The 16,311-nt window shown below is 44.3% G+C and overlaps 1 protein-coding gene across 4 annotated transcripts in view; it reads right to left on the bottom strand.

The window, feature by feature from the left end:
• The window catches only part of STX3 (syntaxin 3), a 108,235-nt gene extending 92,290 nt beyond the window's left edge, over positions 1 to 15,945 (bottom strand). The window contains exon 1 of one of the 4 annotated variants that reach the window (XM_077250939.1): positions 15,521 to 15,945. In XM_077250939.1, the coding sequence (XP_077107054.1) occupies positions 15,521 to 15,550 (30 nt within the window). In that variant the 5' untranslated portion in view covers positions 15,551 to 15,945. The remainder of the gene's footprint in view (positions 1 to 15,520) is intronic. The other 3 variants (XM_077250941.1, XM_077250940.1, XM_077250942.1) reach the window with 3 other exon arrangements.
• Between the last annotated feature and the right edge of the window lie 366 nt (positions 15,946 to 16,311).

The raw sequence follows: 16,311 nt of genomic DNA, 5'->3' as shown, positions 1-16,311 counted from the left end.
TATACAGTGCCTTGAAAAAGTTTTCATAACCAATGATCCTTTTTAAAAAATTTTACATAAAACCCAAAAGCTTAAATGTATTTTTAATTTGGCCTCAAAAGTTCTAATTTGGTCTCATCTGACCTAAGCATCTTCTTCCACATTCCCATTTAGGGGACACAGCCAGCATGTGGAGGAAGGTGCTCTGGTAAAATGAGACCAAAGTAGAACTTTTTGGGCTATCGTAATTAAAAAACGCTATGTGTGAATTAAAACTAACACTGCACATCAATCTGAAACACCATCCCCACCGTCAAACATGGTGGTGGCAGCATCATGCTGTGGGGATGCTTTTCTTCAGCAGGAAAAGGTGATCTGCTCAGAATTGCAGTGAAGGGTGGTCCTACAAAGTATTAACTCAGGAGGGCTGAATGCAAATCCACATCACAATTTCTAGATTTATATTTCTAAAATGATTAGAAAATCATATAGAATTTCCTCACAATTTACAAATACTTAGTACTTATTATTTATTATATAACATAAAATCCCAAGAAAAGACATTTAAATTTGTGGGTGTATGAATACCTTTTTTATGGTACTGTTAGTATAGAATGCAAGGGGAGGACTTTTATTCATGTTGACGGGGGGGGGGGGGCCGTGCACTGCTATTTACTTCAGGAGGCCACAAGTTGTCTTAGGAATGTGTCTTGTCAGGGATCCGGGGCACACTCTGGATGTCAAGCAGCATGGTATCGTTATTTCTTGACACTGCCTGCACCAGGAGCAGGAAGACAGAAGACATCCTGCAGTGTGTGCCCCATGCATGTGGCAAGTTAAAGAGATGTCACCAAGCTTCCTGTGCTGGGCGCAGACTGCAGGTAGCACGAAGGTCAGAGATATCTAAACTGGTTATTTTTTAATTACTTTTTTAAAAATGTGCACAAACGGGTCATAAAAGGACTGTTAATTTGAGTACAAACACAGCATATAAGCCAAATGTACAAAGTAAGACATTAATAATAAGCTCATAATCAAGCATTTGAGGTTTGTAATTGATTAGTCAGATTAGTCAGTAGGAGGCTGCTGAATAAGCATCACATTGAAGCTTTGTCTCCCTCCTGTGGGCCTGCTGAGGATAGGAGCTCCAGCTAGTCCCATCTCTTCCCACTGAAAACCTCTATGTATAATCAATCAACGTTGGAAAGATGGTTAAGGGAGTAATGTCCCCCTTCTCTAACCAAAAGGATTGGATGGAGGTGGCGTCTGCCAAGATGGAGGGCTGTAATGACAAGACCAACACCATCAGGCGTGGTGGTCTGATTGTAATTTCTAGAGCCTCCTTTGGCTTTTTGCACCGTTATTCAATAAGTCGTTACTACACCATTTACAGTTTCCCTCACTATGAAAATCTAGTTTATAATCAACTAATCTAGAACAGCAGGGTCATCAGGCTTTTCTCATCACATGACCACTCTGATCCAGGAGGTGGTCCGAGATCCCCTTTGTCCAGTTCACTCTTGTAGATTAAATTGATTAGTAGGTCAGCTGGCCATGTGTAATGCTGTGCTCCGATACGTCATGCTCATTCTTACAAATCCTACAGGAGACCTGGATACTGTAGCCAACCAATTATTTAATCTGGAAGAGGACTGGCAAATTCCTGCGAGATCCAGGCCTTGTTCATTTTCAGAAAAGTAAGCCGGTCAAAGTTATCGGAGGATAGTCGCATGCGACGGTCTGTTAGTACACCACCTGCGGCACTAAAGACGCGTTCCGATAATACACTAGCAGCAGGGCAAGCCAGCACCTCCAATGCATACTGGCTAAGCTCTGGCCATGTATCCAGCTTAGAGACCCAAAACTTGAAAGGGGAAGAGCCGTCTGGGAGTACGGCAAGAGGGCAAGACATGTAGTCTGTCACCATCTGACGGAAACGTTGCCTCCTGCTGACTGGAGCCATCTGTGATGGTGTAGACATTTGTGGCGGGCACACAAAACTGTGCCACAGTTGGGCCATACTGGTCTTGCCTTGTGCTGAGGCACTGCTTCTGCTCCCTCTTTGTGCAGAGCTTCCTCCACTGCCTCGATGCACTGAGCTGCTTTGTAAAGCACTAGCAGCACTGCTCTCAGTTGGACTGGAGAAGATGATGGAATTCACCAGTGTGTCTTGGTACTCCTGCATTTTACGCTCCCGGTTCAACGGTGTTTTGAGGCTTTGTAAGTTGTCCCGGTAGCGAGGATCTAGGAGGGTGTACACCCAATAATCAGCCGTGTTGAAAATGTGGGCGATGCGGCGGTCGTTTCTCAGGCACTGCAGCATGAAATCAAACATGTGCTGCAGACTGCCAACTGGCCAAGAAACGCTGTCCCCTACTTGAGGCGTGATCTCTGCCTGCTCTGCATCACCCCCCCTCGCTCTACACACTGACTACTGGAGAATTGTGTAACTCCCTCCTCTGGACAGATGTCTTCCTCCTCCATTGACTCCTCCTCACAAAGTGTCCCCTGCCTAGGCCTTTGTGAGGAACCACGTTGCACTGACTGTCCAGAAGCAGATGGAATTGGTGACTCCTCATCCTCCACCTCTTCCACAACATCATCACTTAGCGCTTGCAGTGTTCTTTCAAGCAGGCAGATAAGGGGGACAGTCATGCTGACTAGTGCATCATCTGCACTCGCCATCCACGTGGAATCATCGAAGGCATGCAAAACCTGGCAGACATCCTTCATAGTGGCCCACTCAGTGGTTGTGAAGTCTGAACAGTGCGGAGTGCGAATTCTTTGCGCCTGATGCAGCTGGTACTCCATTACTGCTGGCTGCTTCTTACACAACCGCTCCAACATATGTAACGTGTAATTCCACCTGGTGGGTAGGTCACATATGATGCGATGTTCCGGAAGGCGGAATCAGCGCTGGAGAGCTGCAATGCGCGATCTTGCCATGCTGGAATGACGCAAGAGAGCACACTCTAGGCGGACCTTGTGCAGCAGTGCATCAAGATCCGGATAGTCCCTCAAAAAGCTCTGAACGACCAAGTTGAGCACATGTGCCAGACATGGGATGTGAGTGAGTTTGCCTAGGGCCAGAGCTGCCACCAGATTATGGCCATTGTCACACACTACCATGCCTGGCTGGAGATTCGCTGGCACAAGCCACACGTCGCTCTCCTGCTTGATGGCATTTCAGAGCTCCTGCACTTTGTGGCTTCGATTCCCCAAAGAAATTAATTTCAATATAGCCTGTTGATGTTTGGCCACAGCTGTGCTCATATTGGTCGTAACAGGTAAGCGTTCACGGGTCCATGTGGAGGTGGACTGTGATGGCTCCTGCAGCGCTGATTCTGAGGAACTTGAGTATGAGGAGGAGTCAATGTATACAGACTGGATTCCTGCAATCCTTGGAGTTGGCAGACCACGTACAGCGCCACTCTCACGATCTGTACCCGGCTCCACAACCTTTACCCAATGGGCAGTGAGGGAAAGGTATCATCCCTGTCCATGGTGACTGGTCCACGCATCGGTGGTGAAGTGGACCTTGCTACTGATGGCGTTTAGTAGCGCATGTTTAATGTTTCCCTCCACATGCTTTTGCAGGGCAGGGACAGCTTGCCTGATGAAATAAAAGCGGCTGGGCACGTTGTATTGTTGGACTGCCAATGCCATCAAGTTACGGAAGCTGTCAGTCTCCACCAGCCTGATTGACAGCATTTCAAGGGACAGTAACTTTGCAATGCCAGCATTCAGAGCCTGTGCTCGGGGGTGGTTTGCCGAGAATGGTCGCCTTTTCTCCCATGCCTGTGCTACCAATGGCTGTAGACTGGGCTGGGAGTGTGAGGATGACTGGGAACGTGGTGCTGTGGGTGGAATTACAGTGGGTCTCTGGACAACAGTGCCAGAGGTTCTTCCATGGCAATCCTGTGAGGAAGCCGAACCAGCTATGTGTGAGATGGAGGAAGAGGCAACAACATGAGCTGAAGAGGTGGTAGGTGCCGCTGTAGGTTGGCCTAGGTCTTCAGTGTGTTTTTGTAACTCCACCGCGTGCTTGGTCCGCACATGTTTCCACATATTTGTGGTATTGAGGTTGCTGACACTTTTCCCTCTTTTGACTTTCTGATGACACAGCTTGCATTTGACAAAGCAAATGTCATCTGCAACTGTGTCAAAAAAGGACCAGGTACTGCAAGTCTTGGGAGCGCCCGTTTAGGCTTTTGGAAGAGGCATGCTTCTAACGGGTGCCGAAGTGGAGGCTACAGACACCGCAGTCATCCCCCTCCCTCTCCCTCTTTGGGCTGTTCGGGGAATCTCTTCCTCAGAGCTACTCCCACCACCTTCCTGTACCTCACGCCATGATGGGTCAAGAACCTCATCACCTACACTACCCTCTTCCACCAACTGCTTCTCCTGGGTAGTCTCGGCAGCACAGTACGCACCGGAAAGTGGCACCTGAGTCTCATCATCAGATGCGTACTGAGGTGTGCTGACCGGAGGCACTGGCCCACCCGTCTCTTTAGAGTCAGAGAGAAAAAGCTGTTTTTGCCTCTTCTTCCATTTCTCCAATGCTGCTTGGCTGACCCCCCTCTTTCTAAGCCAAGAGATTCAGAGAACAGAAGTAGAGATGGCTCCTGTCCTGGGCTCTCTGACTGCCTGGGCAATTTGGCAGGTGGTGAAGAGACAGATGGGTGCTCTTCAGTGCTCTGTGCCTGAGAGGATGTGGCACTAATTGAAGTCGATGCGTTAGCTGCCATCCATCCAACAACGGCTTCAATTTGTTCGTCCCGCTGCAGCAGGGCACGGCGAGCTCCGACAAAGCTGCGCATGAAGGACTGTTCCCTGCTAAAACTGGGGGATGATGACGAGTCACCGGTGCCCGCAGCAGGCACAGAATCCCCATGTCCTCTTCCTGCTCCACCTCCACGTCCACGCCCATGTGCCTTACTCCCTGCCTTCTTCATCTTGGTAGACTGATAAAGATAGGCAGAAAAGTACTAAGGGCTTAGTGTGCTTATTCCTGAACAGCTGCTAACAGGTATAAGGAACACTAATTTTATCAAGTGTGGACTAGACTTTAATATGAGCTAATGTGGCCTACACAACTCTAAAGTGGAGTGTTTGGTGAACTTTATTAACTGTTTGTTTTTTCCGCAGAACAGACTACAGAGTGAGCTGCACTCACAAAGAGACCGTGCAGACAGCCGTAAACAGCGCTGCATGGCCAAAAAAAACTCCATGTAATCCTATATAGTGTTTTTCCACAATCTAGCAGGATACGGATGGAAAGCCACTAATAGGATAAATTTGAAAAAATGTGCAGCAAGCTGCACTATTTGAAAATGGGACAATGGAACGGTATGAGGCAGTGAAAAACCCTGAGCTGACTACAACCAGTGGTGGCTGCAGACCGGACTACAGAGTGAGCTGCACTCACACAGACACCTTGCAGACAGCCGTGAACAGCGCTGCAAGGCAAAAAAAAGGTTCTCACACAGCGGTTGCTATATTAGCCTGGGTAAAGCACAATGACGCAAATCACTATCTCTAAACTGGCCCTCAGTCACAACACAGCGTCCTGTCCCTAACTGAATACACAGCAGAGTGAACCCAAAATGGCAACGGCGACTTTTATACTGCATCATGACATCATTTCAGCAGCCAATCACAGCCATGCCAGTAGTTACATGCTTACCATGCAGAACAGGATGTGCCCACACTTCTAATTAGTCCTCATTGGCTGAATTCTGGCTCTGTGAATTATGGGAACTTCCGATTCCGGTATCCGATATACTGAAAGTATCAGAACTCGGTATCGGAATTCCGATACCGCAAATATCAGCCTATACCCGATACTTGAGGTATCGGAATGCTCAACACTATTGAGCACTAAAACGCTCAGTATTGGAATCGAGATGGTCGGACACTCAGACGGGCTCGACTCTAATAATGAGTATAATGAAAGTCAATGGGAAACTCTAGCATTTTTCCTGAAGACCCTAACAGGAGGGCTGGGGGCAAGAAAATCCATTAAATGGATGGAAACTGCGCTCAAATGGAATGGGGACAGCATGGGGAAGACGCCTGGATGCATCTCTGGCTCCGAGGTCACTGCTTGGATCAATGTTGTCAAAGTATTACTCCACTTTTATGGACTGACAATAAAACATACGAACCCGAAAATAAAATTGATTTTACAGGAAAAAATGTTAGGAAACATTCTTTCCTGTATAATGACTTGTATATAAGGCAAAATGAAAAAGAGAAAAAAAAATAAAAATGCCTCCTTCACAACTTATTAGCTAGGCCATCTCTCACCGTATTTCCTATGACTACATTAGATGACATAGCAGAGGTGGAAATAAAAATACACCCAAGTAGTCAAGTATTAGGCTATGTGCACACGTTCAGGATTTCTTGCAGAAATTTCCTGAGCAAAACTGGAGATTTTCTGCAAGAAATCTGCATGCGTTTTTTGCGCGTTTTTTACCGCGTTTTACTGCGTTTTTGGTGCAGGTTTTTTTTGCGGATTTTTCCGGAGGTTCCCAATGCAATAATAGTGGGAAATCCGCAAAAAATCCGCAAAATTAATGAACATGCTGCGTTTTTTACCGCGATGCGTTTTTTTAGCGGAAAAAAACGCATCATGTGCACAAAAATTGCGGAATGCATTTTAAATGATGGGATGCATAATGTATGCGTTTTTTTTGTGTTTTTATAGTGTTTTTATAGCGAAAAAATGTGAATAAAACGCGAAAAATCTGCAACGTGTGCACACAGCCTTAGACATAAAAAGGGCCTCATACACATTCTATTAAAATTGTTAGGTATTGGGACTTCTAGACTCATAAAGCCCATGCACTAAGTGCACGGGCTGCCAAAAATTAGAAGGAAGAGGGACTCCAATACACCCTGTATTAGACGTAAAGGAGGGTCTTATACACTTTCTGTTCATATTGTTAGGTAGTGGAACTCCTAGGCTCAAAAAGCCTATACACTAAGTACAAAGGCTGTCATTTATTTTGATAAGAGTCAGCATTTTCAGTTGACAGGTAGATGCACCTATTAGTTATTATGCCCCAGGAGAACTAAAAACCTACTCTGAACAAAACGCTAAAGGCAGCACCTCCAATGTGAAGAGAGACAGTTCATGCCACTTGTCCAGCTTGGATACCCAATAGTTGTATAGCACAGAGGAATCACAGAGGATGCTCGTACAGTTGGCTAAGTACTCCTTCAACATTTTCAAAAACTTTTTCCAATTTGTCAGACTACCGCCACGTATGAGGGCCTGGGCACTGGGAGGGTTTAATTAATCTGTCCCAGATCTATGACAGATTTCCCCTACCTCTGTTGGACCTGGTGTGTATCTCCCTCGTCTCTCCTCTGAACCACTAGGTTAAGCTCATGGGCCAGGCATGGCACATATGCAAGTTTACAAAGCTTCAGAGCCACCATCAGGTTAAGCCATTATCACAGACGACCATGCCTGATTGTAGGTTTAGCCATAGATCTGTCTGGTCTGTTATACCTTTCAGCAACTCTGCGGGGATGTGCTGTTTGTCATCTAAACAAATTAGTTTTAGCAGAGCATGTTGTCGCTTCACTGAGGCAATGCTGCAGTGCTTCCAGCTTTCACCTGATATTGAGGATGACATACTCTGAGATGACAATTCGGAGAGAGAGGTGAAGGTGCAGGAACTGGTGAAGGAGGTGGAGGAAACACTGATGCAAGTAGGGCCTGCAATCCTAAGCGTCAGTAGCACATGTGCCATCCCAGTATCTGAGTCGGCCACAAGCACTTCTGCATGTGTCAGTCATTAAGTGGACCTGGTCAGTAACTGCATTAGTCAGGGCATGGGTGATGTTATGGAACACATGCTAGAGTAAGGCGGGGATGGCACTCCATGAAAAATAGGGTTAGCTTGGGACTTAGTACCGAGGAATGGCCACGAGGTTGTGGAAGGCTTCAGTGTCCACAAGCCTAAATTGCAACATTTCCAGGGCAAGCAGTCTATAAATGTGCCCGTTTAGTGTTTGGTCCGTGGGTGGCTGGGTATTTTCGCTTCCGTTCCAAGGCCTGGGGTAGGCTGCGCTGGGACAAGGAGTTGCACGTGGTTACTAATGGTGCTTCCAAATGTGCAATGACAGATGCAGGGAGGGAGACATCTGCACCTGCATCTTGGATAGGGGATTGGCAAGCATGAATCACAAAGGAAGAAGGAGTGATGTCACTCTCAGACACTGATTGTGGACCCAGGCATTCGGCCCACCTAGTCGGCTTGAAAGATGACGTGTGCCTGAGCATGCTGGTGGTGGTCAGGCTGATAGTGGTGAGGACTCTGCTGATCTTGGTATGGCACAAGTTGCAAAGGACTGTTCTTTTTTCATTCGCATTTTCCTTAAAAAAAAAGTGCCAGGAAACACCTTACCCTTGGCCTGGAAACTTGCCTTGTGTGGGTGCTCTGGGAACAGTTTTCTTCCTTCTCCCCATGGCCACCCTACTGCCTGCCTGGCCACCCCACTGACTGCTGCAGATCCCTCCCCCTTTGTGGTACGGTCCTCGCTCTGCATTGCACCTTTCCAGGTTGGGTCAGTGACTTCATCATCCACCACCTCATCTTCCACTTCCACACTCTGGTCCTCCTGACTTGCTGACAACATCACTTGTTGGCATCTGTGTCTCATCATCTACCTCTTGAGATTCTAGTTGCCTTTCCTCACCGTAGCCTTTTTCCACTTCCACACTCTGGTCCTCCTGACTTGTTGACTTAACAACATCACTTGTTGGCAACTGTGTCTCATCATCTACCTCTTGAGACACTAGCTGCCTTTCCTCACCGTAGCCTTCTTCTGACCGTGGCTGCTCAAATATTTGGGCATCACTGCACATGATCTCCTCATGTCCCTTTTGAAACATGCAGGGCGAGAAGCTAGTATCTATAAATAGAAATGAAACTCCTTGGAGTGTCTGAGTGTGGGATCACTTGTCATCTGGACTAGCCATGGTGGAAGGAACAAGGATCACGGTGAGGATTAGGTGATCCAGACTCTTGGCTAGTGAGACTGGACCATGTGGAAGACAGGGTGGTACTGCAAAACATACTGGAAGCAGTATGTTCCATCCAACCAACCACCTGTTTGCACTGTTCTGACTTCAAGAGTGGAATCCTTCGCCCCCCTGAAAAGTGGAGCATGAAGTTAGGTCTCGTGGATGAGCGTGTTTGCACCATGTGGGCACCATTTCACCTGGACCACTAACATACAATCAGCAGCACGTCCACTTCCCCATCCCTTACAGCACGCCTTACACATTTTAAATTAGGTATAAAATATATGCCAGGGAACAACGGTTGTACTATAGAAAAAGAAAATATGCAGCCCAGAAAAGGACAGTTGTTTTTAGGTTTCATCAGCAGTATAGCTATAGGACTGTAATAAACATTGACTATACTACTTCTCTAATCTAAGCTCTTCCTCGTATAACAACTCTCCCTGAGCTGCTTCCTGAGGATAGTGTGCCTACCACTGTGTCACCAGGTCTTATGCAAGACTCCATTACGCGATGCGGCGGTCCAATCAGAGACTTCTCTTTCTAAATAACCAAATAAAATTGGCTCAGATATGATGAAACCTGAAACTTTCATTTTCCCACAGACTTGTATTGGCTCTTAGCAAAGCAGGATGGAATGACATAAAAGCTACTAAATAAACCATTTTCAACTACTGTAAACACGGAAGTGACTGTTGGCCGAGAATCGAGCTGTTCATACAAGACAGACAATAGACTGTTTTTATGTTGACCATGATAAGTCTGTTGTTTGTATTATGGGTAATTGACATGAGTTAAGGTTTTGAATACCGTATGTTTGTTTTCAGTGCCATTTTTTATTTTATTATACATTTTGTAGAACATTAGAATTAATCTTTGACAATCTTTTCAACCCTTACCAAAAGGAACATAAGTAATGCTAGAAATGTAGCTAAAAAATGTGGCAACAGGCCAAAGTATAGGTGTGGTCTGTAAGGTAGTCAAATGGGACTACTAAAATTGGGGTATAAAAACAGATATGCACAGTGAAATGTTTATATTGTTTTTTTTTTTTTTTTTTTTTACAGTATGTTTAGAACAAAATTCAACACCCTTCCTAAGAATGATACAATAAGAAATTCTATATAGGCACAAGACAAAAAAGAAAAGTCAGCACCTGCAATAAGGATCTGTATTAGTGTGGCATGTATTGATGTAAAATTCGAATAGTAAAACAGATGTGGAAAAAAAAATGTTTGCACACACTTTGTAAAGTAGATAGTTGCAGTTAAATGTCTTGATTTTGGGGAGTTTTCTTTTGTATTTTTAAAAAACAATTATTCCCACCTTCACAAAAAGGATTGCACAAGATATGCGAAAATTCAGAACAACTTCTCTGATTGACACTGATTTCAGATTATTTTTCTGTAACAAATATTATGCTGCCTTGCTTCTGCATTCAGTTGCATTAAGAATGCCAAATAAATGTGTAATTTCAATTCAAATTCAGCAGGACAGATGCCAACCTCACCATATCACTCATCAATCACTGTTACTGCTGATGTTAGCAGATCTCCTATCTCTCTATCCCCCTATATATTGAATCTCTATATTATTCTCAGACTACTACACTAATCTTCAGCGTGCTGTTGTACAACATATTAGTGTCTTGAGTAATTGTCCGATGCTTTCTCTTCCTATCTCTATTGTCAAGCGGTGGTCTCTGTCATCCTCTCACTATCCTAAATAACCTTAAAGTAGCTGCTGTGTTCCCTGCCTTGGCTTCTATACAGGCTATGATATTTCCTCTGGATCAACTGTGCTATACCATGTGTTATAATAGCTGCTAGGAATTACGGTGGAGCCTAAATGGTGGCACCTATAGTCATGTCAGGCACATATGACTGATGCAATCTTCTGCTATGGGTAAAATTGGAGCAGTATCAAATTGCAATCCATTTGAATTTGCCAGGACTTGCAAATTTCGTAAAATTAATCACAAATTTGATTAGCTAATCTCTAAGAGATACCTGCCCAACTTCATGGCATGGCTTTGACATCTTTGTAAGCTGCAATTAGTCCTAATCATGAGTAGACGCGCATAAGTCTTATTGCAGCAGTGGAGCAAAGCCAAATCAGGGTAAACAGTGAACAGTCCCTTTAAAATTTACAATGGAAGACTGTATGTTTTAGTTACACCCATGTTTGCATATATGTATGCAGGCAGCTTTGTGTATTCAGTCAGCTATAACTGCAAACCCTCCATGTGGAATCACATATTTCATGTGGTCAACTACATCAAGTAAACCAAACAATACCTTAAAGCGAACCTGTCAGCTAATTTTTGTTACTCGAACCACTGGCAGTATGAATCCAGTTCCTGCAATCTAAGCATCTATGCTGAAAAAGTTCCAGCATTTTAAAGAAAAACATAGTTGAAAGCGTGTCCGCAAATAAGATGACTAGTGCAAGAGGTACATCTCCATTGACTTCTTTCCGCACAAGAATCAATTGATAGTAAAACATATACAGTGCCTTGAAAAAGTTTTCATAACCAATGATCCTTTTTAAAAAATTTTACATAAAACCCAAAAGCTTAAATGTATTTTTAATTTGGCCTCAAAAGTTCTAATTTGGTCTCATCTGACCTAAGCATCTTCTTCCACATTCCCATTTAGGGGACACAGCCAGCATGTGGAGGAAGGTGCTCTGGTAAAATGAGACCAAAGTAGAACTTTTTGGGCTATCGTAATTAAAAAACGCTATGTGTGAATTAAAACTAACACTGCACATCAATCTGAAACACCATCCCCACCGTCAAACATGGTGGTGGCAGCATCATGCTGTGGGGATGCTTTTCTTCAGCAGGAAAAGGTGATCTGCTCAGAATTGCAGTGAAGGGTGGTCCTACAAAGTATTAACTCAGGAGGGCTGAATGCAAATCCACATCACAATTTCTAGATTTATATTTCTAAAATGATTAGAAAATCATATAGAATTTCCTCACAATTTACAAATACTTAGTACTTATTATTTATTATATAACATAAAATCCCAAGAAAAGACATTTAAATTTGTGGGTGTATGAATACCTTTTTTATGGTACTGTTAGTATAGAATGCAAGGGGAGGACTTTTATTCATGTTGACGGGGGGGGGGGGCCGTGCACTGCTATTTACTTCAGGAGGCCACAAGTTGTCTTAGGAATGTGTCTTGTCAGGGATCCGGGGCACACTCTGGATGTCAAGCAGCATGGTATCGTTATTTCTTGACACTGCCTGCACCAGGAGCAGGAAGACAGAAGACATCCTGCAGTGTGTGCCCCATGCATGTGGCAAGTTAAAGAGATGTCACCAAGCTTCCTGTGCTGGGCGCAGACTGCAGGTAGCACGAAGGTCAGAGATATCTAAACTGGTTATTTTTTAATTACTTTTTTAAAAATGTGCACAAACGGGTCATAAAAGGACTGTTAATTTGAGTACAAACACAGCATATAAGCCAAATGTACAAAGTAAGACATTAATAATAAGCTCATAATCAAGCATTTGAGGTTTGTAATTGATTAGTCAGATTAGTCAGTAGGAGGCTGCTGAATAAGCATCACATTGAAGCTTTGTCTCCCTCCTGTGGGCCTGCTGAGGATAGGAGCTCCAGCTAGTCCCATCTCTTCCCACTGAAAACCTCTATGTATAATCAATCAACGTTGGAAAGATGGTTAAGGGAGTAATGTCCCCCTTCTCTAACAAAAAGGATTGGATGGAGGTGGCGTCTGCCAAGATGGAGGGCTGTAATGACAAGACCAACACCATCAGGCGTGGTGGTCTGATTGTAATTTCTAGAGCCTCCTTTGGCTTTTTGCACCGTTATTCAATAAGTCGTTACTACACCATTTACAGTTTCCCTCACTATGAAAATCTAGTTTATAATCAACTAATCTAGAACAGCAGGGTCATCAGGCTTTTCTCATCACATGACCACTCTGATCCAGGAGGTGGTCCGAGATCCCCTTTGTCCAGTTCACTCTTGTAGATTAAATTGATTAGTAGGTCAGCTGGCCATGTGTAATGCTGTGCTCCGATACGTCATGCTCATTCTTACAAATCCTAACAAAGTTAACCGCCAACAAGCCACATATGTTTATGACTTTCATGACTTTTAACATTTCATTTTTTGTTCCTTTATGTCATTTTTATATAGGACTAAATACAAATTAGGCCACATATAACCACACATAGCGTAAACAACCCCTTTTTTCACATAGGTCAGCTCACACCACTCATCACAGGTTATATTGATCCAGAAATTGTGGCAGCACTGTCGCCCTGGGTTCAACTACCACCAAAGACAACATCTGCAAAGAGTTTGTATGTTCTCCATGTGTAGGTTTTCTCCAACAATCCAAAGACATACTGATATGGAATGCAGGTTGTCCCCATTGGGGAAGGTGATGATGATGATGCCTCTATGGTGCAAGTAACAAAAAAAAACCTGCTATCTCTGGTGATAAGGAGTCAGAAACTGATGGAGAGGACAAAAGGGAACTCTAAGGCCATGTTCACATTTTGCGGGTTTTACCGCGGATCCGCAGCGTTTCTGTAGCTGTGGGTCCGCAGCAGTTTCCATTGCGTTTACATTTACATGTAAACCCTATGGGAACCGCAATCCGCTGTGCACATGCTGCGGGAAAAACCACGCAGAAACGCAGCGGTTTACATTCCGCAGCATGTCACTTCTTTGTGCAGAATTGCTGCGATTCTGCACACATAGGAAAGCATTGATCCGCTTACTTCCCGCATGGGGCTGTGCCCACGATGTGGGAAGTAAGCGGATCATGTGCAGATGGTACCCGGGGTGGAGGAGAGGAGACTCTCCTCCAGGCCCCGGGAACCATATTAGTGTAAAAAAAAAAAGAATTAAAATAAAAAATAATGATATACTCACCTCTCAGCGCTGCACGCGGCTGTCCGGTCTCAGGGTTGCTGTGCGAGCAGGACCTGCGGTGACGTCGCGGTCACATGACCGTGATGACGCCGCGGTCACATGACCGTGACGTCACGAAGGTCCTTCTCGCACAGCATCTTTGGAACCGGACCGCCGCGTGCAACGCCGAGGAGATCGGGACGTCAGAGGGTGAGTATAAACCATTTTTTATTATTTTTAACATTACTATTGATGCTGCATATTGCTGCATATGCAGCATCAATAGTATAGGAGTAAACCCGCAGCGGAAACCGCAAAACTAACCGCGATAAATCTGCAGGGATAACCGCAGCGGTTTTGCCCTGCAGATTTATCAAATACGCTGCGAGAGAACCCGCAGAGGACCCCGCAAAGTGTGCACATAGCCTTATGCCTTTATTTATTCTTCTTAGGTGATGAAATTTTTACTAATCTTGACATCTAAAGTGCTAAATAGACAGGATCTGAGTTTTCTAAGGAGGAATTAAACACTGGTTGACAGATTTCCTCAAAGATTACACCAATGTTGGAAGTCCCAGCAACAGGACACCTTGAGATAAACTTACCACCAGGGCATCTAAATAGTTGAACATTCCATTAACAGGAGATCAGGAAATCAAAATTTGTAATTGAGCCATAAACAGTCTATATAGCTGGTTATTAAGGGGCTAGAGGGGATAAGCCCAAATGTCTGAGCACCATTCGTTTCACCAAACAAGGTGGCAGAAGATACTGCTCCAACACATGGCATTTGTACTATAAGATATGTATTTTCTATGTATCTATATATATATAATTTCTATGAATCATAACATAAACAGTTCCAGAGTAAATGTCACATCCCTATTCTAATACGTGGAAATGATTCTTGCATCGATAGTGACATTCTGCACACCAAGCCCTGGATGGTGACGTAATGGTGTGCCACACATTGCCACTCGTCTACAGAAGAACCCATGGATCCATTTCAAGTCAATGTAGCATCACTAGATGCTGCTGACTTTTAAATAGTCACCCTGCAATAGAAATCATTCAGCTTTGTACAAAATGAAGACTTAGGCAAAGCAAGAACTTGAGAAGCGATGACCCAAAATCAGCCATCTACAGATTTAGTGGACACATCATACATGATTAATAATTATGCAACTTGTACTCTGTGGCCCAGACTGCCTGGCTGAAGTCATCCAGTTTCCATAGCCCTATGATTAAATGCTGGACCTTGACTTGTGCAAAATTATGACTTTAAAAGACCTAACAAATGTATAACTCAGATATAAAGGGGACATATAATAATATTCGGAGTGCGTTTTTAACCCATTCTCTGCCATATTTTCCATGAATCTACAACCTGAAGATCCGATACTACTTTTAATGGGCGATTATGTGGGTAGATTTGTGGTATTTTATATTTGGGTGGAGTCTGAGGTTCAGGACAGGGTGGTGTAGTAGTGTCACATATTGTGACTGACCCTGGGATGTCACAGTAGCAGAACTTGTCCGACTAGTTCCCGACTGATCACCATCAGCTCCCATTCTGAGACCAGTCCATGTGTCACTCACCGCTTTTAGCTGCTCCAGCCGGTCCTTCATGGTGCTGGAGGTCTCTAGTTGGTCACTAGTTATCTCTCTGATTTATTATATCCAGGGACTGTCCAGGCTCAAAACTTGAATGAGATGATCTGTACTCTCTGCTCCTCTATACCTCCCATTCTTCTTGACCTCTTGAAGGACCAGACAAGATCCAATCAAACAGTGTCTCTCTAGGTTTCAACGTCTCTCGCTTTCTTTCTCTTTTCAGTCTTGTTGTCTGATCTGGTTGTCCTGAGTGTAGTTAATTCCCTTGCAGTCTCTGTGTTACACTGATCCGGTCTGTCACATACACTCAACTCCTCCCTAATCCTACCAGGAAGAGATCTAGGGCGAAGGAAGGGAGGGAGGGTGCTGGTGCACTGGGACTGGGAGAGATGACCTCACCTCTTACCTGAGCAGGTGTGTAGCTGTGTAACCGCCCACATCCAGCCACGCAGCTCGCTGTAGATGGAAGACTCCGAGCTAATAATATCACTCTTGGGAAATTGGATCAGATCTTTCAGAAAGGTTACAATTGATAACTACTAGTAATAATAATAATCTTTATTTTTATATAGCGCTAACATATTCCACAGGGCTTTACAGTTTGCACACATTATCATTGCTGTCCCCGATGGGGCTCACAATTATGTCACAATCTAAATTCCCTATCAGTATGTCTTTGGAATACGAACACTCATTTTCTCCTTCAAGACAGTTTCAGAGAACACTGCAATTCTTCATGACAAATGACGTAATCAAGGGTTTAATATTTAACAAAA

This window comes from Ranitomeya variabilis, chromosome 4 (assembly GCF_051348905.1).
Source record: "Ranitomeya variabilis isolate aRanVar5 chromosome 4, aRanVar5.hap1, whole genome shotgun sequence".
Taxonomy (NCBI): Eukaryota; Metazoa; Chordata; class Amphibia; order Anura; family Dendrobatidae; genus Ranitomeya; species Ranitomeya variabilis.
Note: the sequence above shows the minus strand (reverse complement) of the source record. Positions and strands in the feature narration are given on the sequence as shown.